General features: G+C 43.7%; 1 protein-coding gene across 2 annotated transcripts; it reads right to left on the reverse strand.

Annotated features, from left to right (window-relative positions):
- Window positions 1-711: 711 nt before the first annotated feature.
- LOC120848560 (L-xylulose reductase) lies at window positions 712-18,051 on the reverse strand. Of its 2 annotated transcripts, none has more exons than XM_040220547.2 (8): window positions 17,967-18,051; window positions 17,773-17,825; window positions 17,604-17,701; window positions 15,374-15,528; window positions 11,689-11,731; window positions 10,853-11,017; window positions 5,377-5,494; window positions 712-2,271 (listed from the first exon to the last, which is right to left on the reverse strand). In XM_040220547.2, exons 2-8 carry the CDS (start codon window positions 17,822-17,824, stop codon window positions 2,168-2,170), a joined length of 735 nt encoding a protein of 244 aa, XP_040076481.1. In that variant the 5' UTR covers window position 17,825; window positions 17,967-18,051; the 3' UTR covers window positions 712-2,167. The 2 variants fall into 2 exon arrangements, with proteins under 2 accessions (XP_040076481.1, XP_040076482.1); XM_040220548.3 differs by having other exon boundaries at window positions 17,974-18,040.
- Between the last annotated feature and the right edge of the window lie 1,641 nt (window positions 18,052-19,692).

A 19,692-nucleotide genomic window follows, 5' to 3' on the forward strand; every position in this document is an offset into this window, starting at 1 on the left:
TCAAACATGTTATTGCGGCCAGAGCGCGGCAAGGGGCAAAGAAGACTGTACTTCCCAGTCAGCAATGCTCGCTTATATCCCTCCATAGGCAGCTTAGACGCATTTACATATCTTGGGATTTTACAATAATAACGTAACAAACTGCTAAAAAAAAGGGCTCGAGGTATACTTAAGCATTTCTTACGAGATGTGAATGCGAAAGCAAGCACGCCGCTCTTCCGCTCCCTTTCGTCTGCAGCATACTTGCGTCGACAATTGAGCGCGTGCGCTGACCTTGGGCGTGTAGTAGTGGAGCCACTGCCTCGCGGACACGCAGCGCCATCAGGTGGCGGTCGTTGAATTTGACACGCAGCAGCCAATGGGAGCCTTGTCGACGCGCGCCAGCCAATGGGATTGAAGCCGAAATCCATCAGCTTCACTCTGCTCCTTTGGGATCGGGGAAACTAGGTGCCATTTGGCTAGGCTTTTCACATGGTTTCATAGCTGGGAGCTGGCTTCACTTGGAGAAAGGATTTAAGGTGCCAAGGCACGGCTTCTAAGCTGATTATGCCGGCTCACTCCATGGGACAGTTAATGCTTTCGCATTAAAAATTACATTTTATGTTTTAGAAATGCTTGCTTTCCTAACAGAACTGAAGCGTCAAACACTTAAAAACATTTGTGAGGTAAATAGCCATATACCTTAAAACAAATTTGACATTGACAGCACACTTATTTTTCATAATTTTATTCCAATGTTGAATTTTCCCAGCCACTTTACAATTCCACTGTAGTAGTAGCAGTATAATATGCAAACTTCCACTCATAAGGCACCTTTGGAAACCTAGCCACATAAACAATACACAAGATTCTCCACTGTGACAAGTTCCACGGTAGTTTTTTTATGTAATATGATCGCCAGAAATGACATTGGTTGAAGCATGAGTACATACTGCATGCAATAGGACTAAACGAAGGAGTATACTGCAAGATGTCAAGGTATCCTACCCCCACAGGCACAGGTGTTATCGCAAAGAAGAGTGCCTTCCAAGCCTCCCCTTCTAGAGTTACCTGATAAAACATACAGATTAGAAATGTCGGAAACCTACCCTTTGAGAGAGAAAAAAAAAAGATGCTATAAATTATTTTTTATGAAACCTGCAAAGCACCAAAGCATTCAGTCACCCTTGACATAAGTCACGTCTCCACCCAAAAGCCTTCTTGACAATGCCCACATAACAACTATATAGAATAGCTTTACATCATGTTTCTTGCTCCTTTAGGTTGTGTGTTTAGCACAACCAAACATTTTGCTGTTCAACGAGACCCTACAGTAATTCTCTCTTTGCTCCATTGTAAGCACTGCAATCTGCTGCACATGAACTCCAGGTGAAGTATTTTATGTCGATGAAAGTGAAAGCAGCAAGTTGGAACATAACATTCATTCCTTGGATTTTGGTTTCGATAGTGGCGGAGGGGGTACCAGCCTGGACTATCCACAGGTGCCTGTCAGTATGTTTCGTTTTGCGCCCCAAGCACATTTACTATTACCTTCGGGAGCTCATGTGAAGATACCGGGCGTGTTCTGAACGCAACATATTTCACCTGCATGGTGTCAACGTCATACAGACATGACTTTATGCCATCAGCAGCGAAACGAGTGGAGTTTTCTCCGAAAAGGCGGCCCAGTCCCGACCTCGACATAACACTACAAAGTGGCACAAAACGCTTTGGTCGGGGCTTTGGGGAACGGTGCAGTAATTCCGGAGGCTAACTCTTTTTCTGCAGAACAAGAAGTTTTGCACGGGGCTTTTCAAACTTGCATGATTTGTTCCTAGAAGAGCGAGGTACAAAATGTATACTTTTGATTTTTTTTTTTCCTTTTATTTCTTGGCAAGGCATATTGAATTAAAATAAAGGCTTTTCAGTTAGTTACACAAAATTTGATATTACTTTTTTTTTTTCCTTGTTCTATAAATATCTTGTTTGACAGTTACATTGTTGAAAAGAGAATTCCTTTAGTTACATTTTGACATGCCTTGGTACAGCTAATAGCATAATTTGAGACTAAATAATTTTTACTTACATTTTGACATGCCTTGGTACAGCTAGTAGCGCAATTTGCGACTAAATTTTGTTTACTAAGACCACCACATAACTGCCTTTTTTTTCTGGTGTAAGGAAAGAGTTAGCAGGCAGTAAATCCACCGTCTACTGGTAAAATGGTACCAGTTATCATGGAGGAACGGTCACTCAGCAGGTACAGAACTGCGTCCGAGACTTCTTGTGGCTCTGAAAGGAGAAATGAAAAACTCAAGATACTACTAGATTTGAAGCGCCAAACTGTTAGTAAGCATGCATAGTTTCTCCAATTGAAACAATCAATGTATTTGCGGAGGTGTTAAATTTCTCAATACCCTCAATATTCACACAGATCTCTAAGAAATTACAGCTTTATTCAAAAGTGGCCATTGCCTTGGACTTCTGAACTACTGAAGTGTTTAATGCAATAGAAGTATGGACTCTCATTTGAGATGAAAAGAATGAGTATCTTTCTATGTGCCTCTTCGACATGCATTCCGGGTTCTTTGCTCCACGTAGTTCCTGTTCTGAATGCATAGACACATCTTTTCAAAAAAAAATTGGGTTGTGTGTGTGTTTATACAGCCTAGAACTTGGTCAGCCTCGCAGGGGCGACGAGTCTCCCAGCTGTAGATGAGCAATTTAGCCAGTGCGGCACAACCGCTAGCCTGGGGTCTTTAACGTGCATCACGCAGTAGTGATACACGACCGCACGCCGGTACGATGCTCATCCAGATCGAAACAAGCAGGGGTGGGGCTCGAACCCAGGAACCCTGGGTTCTGCAGCGCGAGCTTTCGCTCCACGTGCTCCGAGCTGGTGTGCGCTAGACCAATCGGCCACCGATCCCCGAACACATCTTTTCACTGTGGCCATTCCTCGTGTTTCGTACAGACAACAGAAAATTCATCAACACAGATGAACACCCAGTGCTTATTTCTATTTCTCCTCTTGTAAAATCACTCTTGAGATAATAGAAACAGTGAAGGGACAAAGCAATCTTTTCGCTGATAATCTGAAAATGCCACACAACACATGCATCTCAATGAACGTCTCAAAGGGCAACTCTGGTCAATAGATCAATGTCACCAAGCGAACTACGCAGGCGTACGCATTACGGAAGTGATGCTGTTGCCATGCTATATGTAGTCATCCCTTCCCGGCTACATAGGGCTGTGGTGTGCATACATCATCGCACATAATTGTTTGGGACACCCCAGTATCAGCTTGGGTTCTCCTCCATGTCTGTACTTCATAAGATTGTATTGTATGTGATGCCTTAGTTTGTCAGGCAAGCACAGAAAATTAGTTCCAGTCGTCTTATCGCTTTAGAATCGCTTTGTCGTCTGCTTCTTAGTCTTCGTGAACGCATGAACCCACTGCGACTGCGGGAAAAACAACGACGCCACTACTTGGACATCTCGATGAACTTGGAAGCAAGCGAACATCAAGTTCAATGGCAAAGAACACAAAAATTTGAGCAACCATCGGCTCTGTGTAGCACAGCGGAACAGCATTGAATGTGTCGGTGGAACACTGAGCTTGGTAGTGCTCAGACTTGTGCATAACGTTTAATCGACACTGAAGTAAAAAGAGCTAAATAGACTTTCTCAGGGAGCAATAGTTTTCTAAAAGTTGTATCATTCTGGTTGACAGCCTGTGCGGCATGGTACAAATGAACTGCAGGGAGAAGCCTGCACACAAAGAAGAAAGAAATCTGCAGGGAGTCCATGCCTGATGCGCCATAACAACTGGCATCTGTCAAAATGAAGTAACCATGCCAGATACCTGAAAACTTTGGGTGGAGATAAGTTTCCGTGTACAGTTTCTATTCAGTTTTATTTTGTTTGCACATGCTCCAAATGCCTACAGTCGCCCGACGGTGGAAGCTTTTTTCTGCGATCTCAATTGGTATAAATGCAGAATGGATCAGTAATGCCAGCCTAATAGACCACCACAAGGTGGGTGAGGTTCGTTTGATACCTTTTCGGTGGTAAGTGTTGCACTTCTAAATTGTACTATGCAATGGTTTCACGTTTTGTTTTAAAGAAAGTGAAGACAGCTTTCGAAAAAGTTGTTTTATTTCCAGTGATACATATCTGGAATCGCTGCCCTTTTCTAAGTAATGGTCCTAATCTTTTGAAGTACAGTTGTGCTTGAAACATGTCGCAGCAACAGATAACCACATAAAAAATACATCGAGCAAAAAGTGTATTAAAAATGGCCACCGCAAGTAAGTGTGGAGGTCCCGATTGAGATAGACCAACGAATACACCGCTACGGAGCGAGTGCCTAGGGAGATTCCAACGTACCAAACACTTCGGCACGCCCTACTATGTCTCGTGCCCTGTAATCTAAACTCTTTAGCTAACATGCAATGGGGTAGATATAATTTATGAAGCAAATCGCAAAACAAGTAGAAAAACACTTTTTCCTGCAGCTGACCGGCTGTTTACCTTTCTTAGACACTCATTTTGGGGGCACCTTTCTTTCGGTAAGACAGAACACATATACATCCAAACATTGCATTGCGCATAAATAACATAGCGAATAACTAGATCGAGACCACGATCCTCCATACAAATGCAATCTTCACAGACGATTTCTTCGCACCAAGACGTTGTCTTTGTCCTGTGAACCGCTGGAATCATGCTGTCGATCGCGGCGATTGGCAACTTGCGTGCTCCGCAAAAAAGAACCCTCGGGTTTTCTTCATAAACAGTGCACGGGATACACGCAAGATGGTCACTTTGGGTGTTGGCTGCTCTTGCGGTAGTAGGAATCGGGGTGCAGGATCTTCCAATTCAGACTTTTAATGCATCTCGAAGTTTAGAATAAGAACTCGTCATCCGACGATGAGGCTCTGTGAAGTACCTCCGGTTTGGAGGCCGAGGCCGCCGGAATGTCGCAGAAACAGACACGCCAAAATGAAACCGAAGGGAAGCAACAGGTTTTTGCTCTCAGTATTTCCATCCTATGCTTCTCAATTTGGATAGATCGCAAGCACTGTATGTGCTAATGTTAGACCAAAAAAAAAAAAAAATTTTTTTTGCATTAACTCTTTTATTGTCATAGTATATCTTTAAGAGAGAGAAAGAGAGAGGAAAAAAAAAAAAAAAAAAAAAAAAAGCCTGTCCTAACGGGGTACATCTTCTGAAGAAAAAAAACCTGACCGCAAAAGACCACGCTGATACAAGTACAGGAAACTGTAAGCAATGGATGAGTAGTTACAGCTAAACTAACAAAACAATCCCACAGGAAGTGGCTGCTCTCTCCAAATTAAAGAAAAAAGTGCTGCACTTCTGTCACGATCATACCTGCAAATCGTCCAAGTGGGATCTTTGCCTTCATGGCCCCAGCCTTGTTCGGGTCGCTCCAGCCCACCATTGACATCGGCGTGTTTGTTACAGTGGGGTTCACTGAATTCACCCTGATCTAGAATGAAAGAAGAGTATAACTTCAGAACTCAAAGTAACTACAAGCACCATCTACCGTACAAAAATCAAGCACCTCGAGAGAGGCGAGGTGCCAAGTGTGAACAGTGCTGAGATAGAGATTATAGCAAAGAAGAGTGGGTAACTTTGTAGTATCCAATTATATGCATATTTAACCTGGAAAAATCTTATCATGAAAGTTTTGGAGCTTATGTGCCAAACCAATTACAAGCACGTGGCATGCCCCAGCACAGGACGGCAAGTTAATTTAGACCAGCTATGGATCCTCACTTGGCAGCTGAAACGTCTTTTTACACAGCACCTACATTGCAATAAACTATCACCAGATTGCAGGTACCTCGCCCAGGAGATGAATCAGCCAAAGAGGGATCCATAGGCTGGCACGTCGCCTCAGAGCCACTGAAATGACTGCACATAACTGGGACAGAAGAGAGCTTCACAATGATGAGGAAATTAACTATGTGATACTACTCGCAAAAAGGGCTGGGTAGGTTTAGGGGGGAATAAATAGGATCCAAAGCCAAGTCTGGCAGACCAAACATTAACCAGCACATCATGCCAAAGAGTATGCCTCTAGTAACCCTACTAAATGGTTTTCTTGTCGTGCCACACAAAAGCCTTGCAGCTTGCTACCGTTAATACAAACTCAAATGATGTAAAAGCAAAGTCAATAAAAAGCAACTTCAAGGAGGAAGAGATTAATGTACATTTAAGGGGGGACACTACCAGGGCATGTCTACTATTGAACTGCTCACTCGACTGGCGTGAAATTTGCAGGTGGTGTTTGTAGCCATATAGAAGGAGGGCATGCAAAGTTTCAGCCTTGTGAACCATTTTTATGAGGTACTATACCCCCAGAACGTAGCTTTGTATGGAATCTGCTCAATGAATCTATCGTTGAGAAATGGTGTTGATCACCATATACTTTTCTGGTGGAATGCATACTGAAATACTTGTTGCCAGTTACTATGAAAAGAAATTTGAGAAAATATGGATTTATTACTTTGTTATAACAAAATGGGATGTAACAAACTAATGGATATAACAAAGCAATCATAATTCCCCTTGTTTGCTAAAAGTGGGAAGAAATGGACAGTGGCTATAAGAAACTAATGGTTATAACGCAATAATTGCGACCGCTCCTTCAACTTTGTTATAACGAGATTTTACTGTACATTAACCAAGTTTTGCAAATTACAATTTTTCATAATAAAGGAACAAGAAAATGCAAAATTTAAGTTCATAGTAACTGGCTTGATAAAATTTTGGCATATAATCCGCAAATATTAAGTCACTCGGTAGTTTCATACTGAAACAATAGGGATTTGCTGTCAAAAGTGAAGCTGAGATAAATGCACTTAAAGTTTCAAGATAACATTTTAAAAATTTCTTTTTGAGTGTTAAATGTCACAAATTCTTTCCAGCAGTGTAGGTGATGTCTTCCTCAAACTTCTTGTGATATACTGACATTGCTTTCAGCTGTTTTCACTTGTGGATGACGAGTGCTACGCAGTACAGCACACCTCACCAACATACAAAGGATAATTATTTTTGACATTGTTTGTCAGTGCACATTGACAAGACTTTGTGAGAGTGTTCTTTGTTATCCATACATGCCAAAACTGCAGTTCTGAATACAGTAAAACCTCGTTATAACAAAGTTGAAGGAGCGGTCGTAATTATTTCGTTATAACCATTAGTTTATTATAGCCAATGTCCATTTCTTCATACTATTAGCAAGCAAGGGGAATTATGATTGCTTTGTTATATCCATTAGTTTGTTATATCCCATTTTGTTATAACGAGGTTTTACTGTATGAATATTTTTGGAAAAAAGGTGCGATTCAAGGTAGTGTCCCCACTTAAAACATCATCCAATGTATTTCAGTACTACTTGGGACCGTTCAAAAACAGTGGGTGGCTCCCCTGCTCACGCAGTCGGTTTTGCACGGGACACGGAGCAAAGGGGGAGCGCGGACTATCTCCAACTTGTATGCTTTCGGGAAAAGTGTTCATAGGGTAGAAAATGCTAAAATAAAATAAGCAGTATTTCTTCATTCATGTTTATTTGATGGGATGCGGAACTTGATCTCAGATATATAGAGATCCCACTGTCAGCTTAGGGGTGAAGGGAATAAGCGAGGTCCGGTGCTGTGTGACGCGAGTTTGGGCCGGGTGACGCAATCCTTCTTCCTTTTGGCCCACTAATCAATATGCTATTAGTAAAATCCCCATCTAAATTCATTTGTTTCACCCCAAAATTTGTTTTATGGCCCCTTTAATAACACAGGCCAGTGGTCCTCAACCATTGATGACTCGTGGACCCCTTGTGGATCGGCAAAGGTGATGGAGAACCGCGTTTGTGATGAGGGGAAGGGAGAGGTATACCGTAAAGTCCAGAGAGATGGCCCACCTACAAATCAGCTGAAAATATGGAATGGGCTAACTTTCGGTGTACATTCAAGAAAAGTTTTAAAAAAAGTGCTTTTTTTGGTTGTGTCCCTTCCAAGCTTGTTATGGTGGTGAGAGGCAGTGAAGCAAAAATTACTGTACTTCTCAGTCAGCAACAGTCGCTTATATTTCGCCATAGCGAACTAGGCGCATTTACGCCGAGGTCATCATTGATCCCAATACTACTATTACTAGGAGTGGGCTATCATTAGGTGCTCAAAAAAATATAGAAAATCAAGCCAAGAATTTGGGGTGGGCTATCTTTCGGGGATGGGGCATCTCTGGAGATTTTACGGTAGGTTAATTATGATAATGATTTAATAAATGGAGATAACTCAGGGCTACTGTGAAGTAGGCTTCTCTCATTGACATACACACGAGAAACCTCACCCGAAAATTTAAATGTTTCTTCTCAAACTGAAAAAATATGACTACTCTTCGACGGCTTAACTGACGAGGCAGGGCTTCGCAGACCCCAAAAAGTCTGCGGACCCCCGTTTGAGAACCCCTGACATAGGCAATTGTGAATTGGATATTTTCTCCATTTCGATAAATTTAAACCAGCCTTGCAGAAGTGTATTTTATCTGACTCACGAGTTTGTCTAGGAGTTGTATCTGCCTCGCAAGCTTGTATTTATGTCCTTTCACAAGCTTTGTACATTTTAAGTAGTGCTGCTGCAAACACAAATAGACAGTGCACTACACAAAAGGCTTCATAGCTGTTTGTGAGCACTAAGGAAAATATAAAGCATTCTTAATATTACTATTATATTTAGTAACTGAACTATTGCAAATGTTTTTAATTTTGAAATGCTTAGCTGGCTGATGACCCTCTAGCGAAGGGGATGAAGTATGAGAAATATAAAACAAACAGTCACTAAATTCTGTCCTGAAGGCTCATTTCATGCACAAATTCGAAAAGGGTGCCCAGGACAGCTTTGCAGTGTTGTGGGGTCCCGGTGGGATGAGGCCGCTGTTGCGGGCACGCAGGTTTGGCCGAGCCCTCCGAGAGACGAGAAATGCATACATGCTACTTGACAGTACGCTTGCAGTGCTGGGCAGTCCCAGGGAAGATAGATTAGGTTGGTAAGGCAAGGTACAGACAGCAAAAAGGCAAGGTACAGCAACCGCATTACCCAAGCTGAGGTTGCTTCTCAAAAAGTGCTCGCCTGAGAGGCGCAACTGTTCAGATCCTTTGAAGTTTAACCACAGTGGCTCAGAAGGTATAGGATCTCAGTCTTCAGGGTTGTGAAGTTTCAGCACTGCTCGGCATTCCTTGTGAGCGAAGGCAGTGGCTTCTTCGCAGTCGTACTGGTTTTCTGACTGGTCTTCAGACTCGGCACCACGTCACTGGGTTCGGAGAGGCCTCATAAAGATGTCCGAGCAGTGTCGTGCAGCTCCATTGTTAAATGTCTCGCGAGAGATTCACTTGATGGTCAGTGTGTGGCTGCTGCGGCCTTAAAGACCCCGAGCAAAGGCTCAAAGTTTGAGGATGTGTCAGCTTCGCGGGTGAAGTGTAGACCCCATCTTGTACACCCCGAGATGGGGACGATAAAAAAACGGACGAACACAACAAAATCTCAAACGCAGCTGAATTTTATTGATATGAGCATACCAATAAATAGACTTTCACACAAAAGGAAAAGAGAAAGGGCAAAAATAACTCAAAAGCAAAAAACAAGCCGGCCAACGAGTTCACCCCAGACAGCCTGAGCCACTCCCAGGCTCCAACAACCTTCGGAAAGGGAGCCGACCACCGGAACAACAACAACCCCACGGTCACCACACGTGGTGACCTCCAAACCGCTAAATGCCTAATTCCCATTTCCTACTCCAAGCAAACCCTTCCCAGTTCCCAACCCCCCCCCTTCTCAAGGTTTACAAAGCTCCCCTTTGTAAACCTTGAAAAGGGGGGGGGGGGGGGGGGAAGCGTATGCTTGGAGTAGGAAATGGAAATTAGGCTTTAGCGGTTTGGAGGTCACCATGTGTGGTGACCCTGGAGTTGTTGTTGTTCGGGTGGTCGGCTCCCTTTCCGAAGGTTGTTGGAGCCCGGGAGTGGCTCAGGCTGTCTGGGGTGAACGCGGTGGCCGTCTTGTTTTTTGCTTTTGAGTTATTTTTGCCCTTTCTCTTTTCCTTTTGTGTGAAAGTCTATTTATTGGTATGCTCATATCAATAAAATTCAACTGCGTTGAGATTTTGTTGTGTTCGTCCATTTTTTTATCGTCCCCATGTCAGGGTTTACACAATGTTGATTAATTACCAGCTCGCCTGCACTCTCTCACTGCTTACAAATGTAGACCCCATTTGATTGGTACTGCTTTCCAGGAAACAAAGATTCTGGATTGAGCCCATGTCTTGATTTAGTGCTTGATTTGCACACACTCCTCTTGTGGAAATAAGATACTAGATGAAGCCACATACATGTGTCAGTAGCTTTGACAGCATTGTACACTAAGCATGAAACTGAGTATATTGTTCTGTTAATATTTTGCTCGAATGCTTATTTTACGGCTTGTTCTCATTGCACTTTTTTAATATTTTCTTAATTCTTTTTCACCCTCTCTTCTCCATAAAGCCTTTGTGCCCTAGAATATTAAATATAAATAAATATGAAGCACCTTTCCAAACTAAAATTACCATTCTCTCACACCAGCTCCCACCTTTACAATATTATAGAGCATTACCATATTTACATGACTAAGCACACCCACATTCTCACCAGAAAAGATTTCAAAAAGAAGTTTGTAGACGAGTGCAACCATGCTTCGAATGTTAGCATCTCCTCTTCCTTAGGTCCCATGATTTTGCTGTTGTATCACATAGGTAAATATATTTTTTGGCAATTCAAGCTCCATCATACAAAACTGGCTGGAAGCAGAAAACTAACCTTGTAAGAACCCAGTTCCAGTGCCATGACTCGGGTAAGCTGATCGAGAGCAGCTTTGCTGGCACTGTAGACAGCGTGGTCGGCCAGAGCTGCAATCCCGGCTTGGCTAGAGATATTGACGATGGCTCCCGCAACATTCCGCTCCTTCATGGACTTGACACAGATCTATGGCATTCATGCTCAATTATTGACAGAAAATCGTTTGAAAAGGCGAGCCATCAGTTCTCGTAAGAACTGGAATGCAAACAAGCAGCCGAAGTCACGGCATAGGAAAAAAAACACTGAAGTGGTACACAATACGTAAGAAAAAGACTGCAACCTTTACTACATTCACACATTTTTAGAGAATACCTCTCTTTATCAAAGTTTTATTGTACAATTATTCCTGAGGATGCTTTAAGAGCCTTCTGGAAAAGGTAGCCTGAAGACTGCAGATTTTAGCAAATGTGCCTTTCAGTGTTTCATCTCGCATTGGCTACTAATGCCCCTGTCTCCACAAATGAGTCACTTTTACAACATAGTAATTAAATTCTAGACAGTCAACCACACCACTATTTTAAATGAGGCATACACATACTAATGAATGACGTTTGAAGGCACACCAGATCTGACACTTTAGTTAGATCACTATGAACTGTGGCTTTTTTTTTTTTTTTTCTTACTACATTTCTCTAAATTTCCCACCATATCATACATAAAATACTTAAATGGCAGCATCAAAACTGTTTGTAGTGAATTTTTAAGGATCATGAACCTTGAAGACATCTTAATCAGGGAACTGTATGAGATCAAAATACATAACCTGTAGCAAGTGCAAGTATCCTAAAATTCCATACCTGAGAAACATTGATGGCGGCCTTGACATTGGTTGCAAAAGTCCTGAAATCCAAATGAAAAAGACCAGGTTAGAAGCAGAAGAGGAGCCTCGACCCAGCAAGTTACCTTTCGCAAGTGAGCCTGAAGGCAGTATGGCATACTGATGTGCACGACTACCTAACTGTATCCCTATTGTCTGTGGTAAAATTCTACATGAATAACACTTGTCAAAATACTAAATTTGTATAACAGCATACCTCTCAGATTGCTATCAGTATGTAGCCATTAACATACATTCATAATTAAAAAAAAGTTTTCCACAAGGATAGGAGCTGACACCAATCCTATTTCTGCTATAGATCAATGACATAGTTAACCCATTTGCTACCAAAGCCGGCAAATCGCCGGGCATGCCATCAGGGGCCATATTGCCAAGGCCGGCGATTTGCCGGTCTGCATGAATTGGTTTTAAAGAGCCATTCATAGATGGTGCGCTATGTAGACTTGGGGTAGTGTAGTTAGATACATTGCCAACAGATGGCAAAGGTCGTTCTGTTCGTTGTGTTTGTTTGAGCTTGTTCTTTTGTGTGTCGTCTGCCTGCTTGGAGAAGATGGCAGTGTCCAGAGTATGGTGTGGCCTTTCTGACGATGAAATCATAGATATCCCCCTCGACAGTGATTATGACGGGACATCTGGTAAGGATAGTGAGTTTTCGGAGCCTTCTGTTGATGACGGGAGCGGTCCTGACAGCAGTTCCGAGTCCGAATCACGACAAGAGCGCACTGGTTGTGCGACGCCTAAGTGTCCGAGGATGGAGTGCTTCAAGATATTCCATACGAGAAAGAACCTGCAAGGGCCTATTGATTTAAAACGAACTACTTAAGCATGTAAATAAACAGGTTTCCTTGTTTTCTGCACTGAGCTTTACTGTAAAAGCTTATTATACAAGCAAAACAGTCACGCCTAGTGTGGCCCTGTTTTAGGGGAACAACATGCGGTTCGGATAGCCCGGTAGCACGGGACGCGCGCGGTAGCGAATGGGTTAATAATGTTAAACCTAGAAAATACATCTTTTCGGTTGCATACTGAAAAGATACCAGCATTGTCTGGTTTCTGCATGCAATCTCAAGAACTAAGAAGCTGGCAAGGTACCAAATGATGTGAGATTTACTTGTAACAAATCGAGTAGGCATAATTCAATATCTCCACTCTGTAGGAACTTGGGTCTTTTACCTTTAAAAGAAACGGAAAAGTTTGCAAGGCTTAAATGCTTCTGACTTTTGTAGCAACACCATGCACTATGTTTTTGTACAACTGAATCACCGACAGCTTAATACTTTAGCACCATGTTCCAAGGAAAAAAAAAAAAAAGGGCCAAACGGTTTCTGGATGGCCAGAAAAACATGCTTTTCGTGTAAGGCTCATCAAAATATTAGGGACTTTTTGTTCACGTTCACGCTGGACTCCCTGCCCCGCCGGTAATTCGGCCGGCTCGTATGCAAGTATGGCGCGCGAAGAGCCCTCTCCAGGCGCTTGAGACCGGCCTGCCAGAAGTAAGCAGCCCATGGCAGCACCACGAAGACCATCACCGCGTAGATTGCTGCTAGGCCTAACACACCATAACTTTCATCTGTACATTACACCATCGCATAATCACCATCACTAGACACGGCACCGCGGGCCTCCTTGGTACGGGCTCTTGCCTTTCTGCGGTGCCGCGGCTCTCCTGAGCAAATAAAACATTACATTACATTACAGCACGTGACCGACGCGTGGTTGATGGTTGCGGGTAGAAGAAGCCACCTGGGCGTAAGACGTGTCTTTTCGATCGTCAGAGAGCCAGCCAAACCAGTGCCACAGACCATGTCTTCGATCGACAGGGGGTTCTCACGCTGCCCAGTTACAAGCTGGACCGCAAGCTGGGACACTCCAAGGCCCGCTTTCGTAAAGACCGCCGCCTGGCCAACACCGGCGCCAACCCCTGCGGGGGTGCTGGACTCCCTGCCCCGCCGGTAATTCGGCCGGCTCGTATGCAAGTATGGCGCGCGAAGAGCCCTCTCCAGGCGCTTGAGACCGGCCTGCCAGAAGTAAGCAGCCCATGGCAGCACCGCGAAGACCATCACCGCGTAGATTGCTGCTAGGCCTAACACACCATAACTTTCATCTGTACATTACACCATCGCATAATCACCATCACTAGACACGGCACCGCGGGCCTCCTTGGTACGGGCTCTTGCCTTTCTGCGGTGCCGCGGCTCTCCTGAGCAAATAAAACATTACATTACATTACATTGAAAAGCAAGGCGAAGGAGCTCAAGTATGCAGCTAATCTCGCCACATCCCCCCCCACCTCCTCTTTTCCACAATAAAGTTTGCTTGCTATGGCCATCGAATGTCAATAAATGCACATGTGAATGCAGTGTCAGGAGCCAGCTACAGCCACGCCATCTTCCAAATGCCGCCAGCTAACGACGTGGCAACACTAGCTTGGGCTCCAAGCTACACTTTCAAACAGACTGTGCTGCATGTGGTCACCCTTCGCTTCAAGGAAACTTTATTATAATCTTAGGCCAAAGTGTGCACCAAGCATCGTCAAAACCGCAAAGGGCTCGCCAGGGAACCGCATTTCGCTCTCAGTGTCAACCTCCACAACGGTGCGTCTGACTTTGGCTAATGTTGCTGCACTCATGTTAGCATACGACATTCGGAAGATGGTGTCTGCCGTTGCTGGCTTCAGACGCTCCGTTTGCGTGTCCTTCCATAAAGAAGACGCTTCGTTGTCATGGTGACGCTGGCTTCAGACAGACTTTATTGTGTGGAAGGAGACGTCTGCTACTGTAGATGAGACTTACACAAAAGCACAACTTACAGACCGGAAAATATGGTACTGGAACTAGGGAAGCAGCATCGTTTCCACCTCCTTGGACATGCTCTGTGAATTATTTTTCTACCCACTGCATACCATTTATGGGGTATAGCAAGATTGCCTCGCATGCAGAATCCCTGAGTCATCAGCTCCACATTTCGAAAACCCTGTGTTCAATTACCCTGTCCCGTATTCTCCGCATGCCAAAGCCCCGTCCTCACTGCCCCTGTCCCATATTCCTCTTCGCACTCCAACCAACATTGTTCCATGTCTTAATCTAATATGTTGAGAGTCTACAAAGAGTCTTTTAAGTGAAGGGAACAAAATGAGGTTAACTGCATAAATCTGCATCACCAGCGATGCACTCGGCTCTGATGCAGAAAGCCAAGACTTTCTCTATTTAGATAGATAGAAATACTTTTAGAATGGAACTGGTATTTGGTGCTGTGATAAAGCATGGCTTTGACAGAGCCCACTTTGTCGGAACTTAGCTGTGAATCCGCACAATGTTTTGCCAGTGATTGATATTTTCTGCTTGTTTTCACTTTTAATGTTGTAAGATGATGAAAAGCTTTATCCAGTTACTCTTTACTTGAGTCCCGGGCATGGCATGATTACATTGCGCAATCTTGCCTGCATACTTACAGTCTTTTGGTTAAAAGCAGAATGCCCTGCTGTCACGTTGAGGCAGCAGACATTTGACACGAGGCTTTTGACATCGGGCGCTTTCGTGCACCACTCCCATTTAAGTGCCTTGAACGTATGCACGCAAATGAAAACGCTAAGTTGTAAGAAAATAAGTAACACGCGACACAAAGTCTAGGCACAATAAACTTACTTGTCAAATGTCTCGGGGTTGATTTCACCAACTGGCTCCAAAATGGCAATTGCAGCATTGTTGACCAAGAGGTCGATAGGTCCTACATTTGAAAGTGCTGCCTTGGTAGCCTCCCAATTGGAAAGGTCGACAGAAACTGGAATAACATTTGGTACCTGCACAGAATATTCAACAGATTACTTTAGTAAGCCCATATATTCTAGGTTGAAACACCAAGATGAGTGTTTCAGGCACATCTTTACCATAATGCCAAGAATGGTCTTAGCAGCACGAAATACCTAGAAATTCTGAGAGGCGCAACTATTAGAAGTTTGCGACAAGACACTGGTGCTGTGGTGCTGCCCTAGCAGATATATATTTTGTAAAGACATTGTGTGCAGCAGCCGAACATAGTTTCTAATAAATGTCAGCTTAGCCGAGCACAGCGCTACACAAAACGTTCGGGGCCACAGTTGGCAGCGGCACTAACTTTTTTTAACACAAGACCTGGAAATTGAGAGCGCAGATTCCCTCCATGCACTCGTGAAAGCAGCCACATTCATCGCATTCCCAGTATATCTACTCGATTTGCTAGTGAGTAAAGAGCAATTGAATAAAAAAAAGAGCGAAAAATACTTCTCATGTAGATGTTATCAATCAGTGGCACTGGTGAATGCCGTCTGTAGCAGTTTCTAAACCGTCGAACACAGAAATGCTTCGTAGAGGTATCTTATTCCAGCACAGATAAATGAAAAATAGGCAGCGAGTTGCCATCATTGCACCTACAACTGTAGGGGTCACATTTGAATCCCAACTCCGAGCAATGCTCGATGGTTTTCAAATGTGAAGGTGCGAAGCCTTTATTTTTTGATTGAGATGGAGGAACACAGCCGGGGGAACGTGCAGACACGACTGACATATTAAAAAGGAGGGAGCCGGCAGCACTCTACTACACCAAGTAACACGCAAACTGCCGTTAGTGGCGCTGCCAGCAAGCTTTTAAGGCGGAGTGTCGCACCACCTTTAGGTGCCGCAAACTCCCAAATACACTGCGACATGCAATTTTACAGAGCCATATATTCCGTCTTCTTCTCCCCTTTTCGAAGTGTGCTGAGGGGGGCATGCTGCAGCAACACCTCCCAATAACAAGGTTGAAGTGGTGCATATTCTATGTCACCCATCAGAGGTCAGGACGGGGCACAGATGAACACGAGTGCTGTGCCAATGTTCGGTGCCACTTTTGGCAGATATAGTTCCCATTTCGGAATCACTCTGAACTAAAAATGCGTCCCGCAAAATAAATATTGCATTCATAATTTATTTGGCGGGGGGGGGGGGGGGGGGGGGGAAGGGAAGGAATGTGCATTCACCTCTAAGCAGCTTTTAGAAACTGTTTTTTGGAAGTTCAGTGCCCCTTTAAAGGGATCATTTATTCTTTATAGCCCACTCTTTTGTTGCATTTCTGGTGTCAAACAAGGAATCCAGCAGATTTCATGCTACCTAAGAGCGAATGACTGCATGCACCCTTGCTGCATCAAGCCCAGGCACACCATGACATCAGCCGAGGCATTGAAGTGGGAAATTCTCCAATCAGATTAGGGACCGAGAATCTGGTGTCTCAGTCAGTGGAATAAAAAAACGAGACAAGTAGAGTTTTAGATATATACCTCCCAAAGTTGCATCATGGTTTCTTTAAAATAGCAAAAATAAGGCAGGGAGTAATCTGCTCTCTGCAGCTTTTAAAGCATAACCAAATAACCAAGCACACTCAAGACAACATAATGTGCAGCATTTCAAAATGCAAAACAAGGTTATTGTTCCTTCCAAACTGCTTGTTTAAGGAAGCAGTGTATCGCTAAGAAAATTAGAGGACCTTTCCCTAACCTAGGATCACACCTATTTATAAGCTGCCCTTTCATTTTCACTGCTCATGCATGCTTTTGGGCTAGATACGTAAGACTGTTAGTTCGTTCACAATTCATTGTCTAAGCTTGTGGCGGATGTGACTGCAGACGAGAAAAACATGTCTATGTTTTCTTCGTCTCATGTGTTTATTCATTGGTGTGTAACTCCATAAGAGTAAGCAAGTTTCTGGTTAGCTAGCGCATATGTAACTTTTTCTAGCCCATTTTCCGACGATGGACTTCAACCACTTGTCATACACCTCAGCACCTTCTGAAAGGAACATCTACGGATACTTTTGTTGAGCGTAGCCGTTTCGAAGACAGTATGGTTTTCATTTGGGTTTCACCTCGTTCTTGAGCTTTTCGAGTTCAGTAGTGGTTCTTGCGACTGCAATGACCGTGGCGCCATACTTCGAGAGCTCCCGAGCGATGAAGTTCCCAATACCTAAAAGAAAGTGGGACCATCACTTGCAAGTTTGGTCAACCCATTTAAAGACACCAACAAAACTACTCCACCTCGACTTGCCCCCGTGACAACAGCTCGCTTTCCTTTGAACGACAGCTCCATCCTGAAAATTCAAGATGACTCAGACTTACCACATACTATATATCAGTGGCCTCTAAAGCGTCTCGCGCTTTGCGTAATGTCTTATCATTGTAGGTATGACCCGAAAAACTGTGTTCAAATCCAGATACGATATCAGACTTGCCTCACACCTTCAGGAACAAGGAGGTTTAGGGACCCGCTGGTAAAGTTCACTTTACCGCCGGGCTCGCCGTGTTGTTTCTATTAATAAATGGATAAATGCATATGGTTTAACCAATTCGATTAGGAGGCGGCTTGCGCCACCTAGCTGACGTTTGGTTTTAAATATCGACACCTTTTTTTTTTGTTTAAACAAAATGAAGGTGACAGCTTTTAATAATATGATGTGATAGTGATACCTTCGCTGATGGGTGGTGCACAAAAGCACTCGATGTCAAAAGCCGCGTGTCAAATGCTCCGCGGCAAACGTCCCGGCCTTTTTACCCCGCTTTTAGAAGCCCCAGTTTCAGTAGCCCATGACGCGAATCCCCTCAGCGCGAGGGCGAAGCATTCTGCTTTTAACTCTTGTGAAACAATTATGTCATACCCTAGACTCAAGTGAGGATTGACGTTAAAAGTGAGAACAAACAGAAAATATCAGTCGCTGGCAAAACAGTTGAAGTTACATTTTTTTATGAATAAGCATTGAACCAAAGCATCCATAGTAACCCTAAAACGCAAGGGAAAAAAAAAAAAAAAAAAAAAGTTGGTCACAACAACGAAATTTTTTTTTTTATTGTTCCTACGTCTCATAGTTACTAAGGGATGTCATTCACCAGTTCGCCTGCGTGTTTTGATTACCTTTCTGAACCAAAGCATTCGTTGACTCTACGCGCGGATTCACAGTTCCGACGGTTCTGTCAAAATAAAAATGTTAACCCGCAGCTCATGGCGCCAAACACCAGTCAAAACCAAACACCAGTTCCATTCTTACGTCGCTCTAGAAAATATTTGTATCCGTCCAGGTAGATAAAGTATAATCCTACGTCTGAGTTAACTTAAAAGAGCCTTTGTAGACCCTCAACGGATTAGGTAAAGACATAGATTAGATCAATGCTGGTTGAAACACGAAAAGAATGGGACGGGTGCAGTGAGGACAGTGGTTTTGGCACGGGGGGAATACGGGACGGCGGTAACTGAACGCGGGGGTTTCTAAACTTAGGGCTAATGACGCGGGGCTTTTGCGACGGAGATTCTGCACGCGGGGCAATCATGCTACACCCCTTCTGATTCATGAGCTAAAAAAAAAAAAAAAAACTCGTCCATATAAAACAAACAAACAAGAAAAGAAAAAAGAACGATGTTTACAACTCCCTGTAATGCCGAATTAAAGCGCAGCTCTTGAGGAGGAGGAGGGGAGGGTATGCCCCTCCTCCTCCTCTTCCTCTCTTGAGGTATTTCGATTTTTCGATATACCGTACTAAACAATCTAAGAAAACTTTTCCCTCACCACTTGTCCGTAGGAAGGAAATATAGTTCTCACCTGCCGGTGCCAGGAAACAGGACAGCAGGAGCAAGACGGGAGAACGAGACAGCGTTACAGTCAACACTTTGACGAAGTACGTGATACTCTCGATGTCATCCTACTTGCTGTCGGCTCTGTCGAAGTCTGCTCGGCGTTTTTGATTTCCTCAGCACTAATCTTGATCGTGCTCCCCCGATAAGACACAGCAGAACAGCGAGTGCACGTCCCTCAGGGCCAATGGGATGGTAAGGTACGTTGTTGGGCTAGTTGGTTCATCTTAGTAAAACATATAAAATAGCGCAACTGGAACAAGGACAAGAAGTATTAGCGCCTGTCCTGTTTACTTCTTGTCCTTGTTCCAGTTGCGCTATTTTATATGTTTTGC

This window comes from Ixodes scapularis, unplaced genomic scaffold (genome assembly GCF_016920785.2).
Source record: "Ixodes scapularis isolate PalLabHiFi unplaced genomic scaffold, ASM1692078v2 PGA_scaffold9__187_contigs__length_104089568, whole genome shotgun sequence".
NCBI classification, from domain to species: Eukaryota; Metazoa; Arthropoda; class Arachnida; order Ixodida; family Ixodidae; genus Ixodes; species Ixodes scapularis.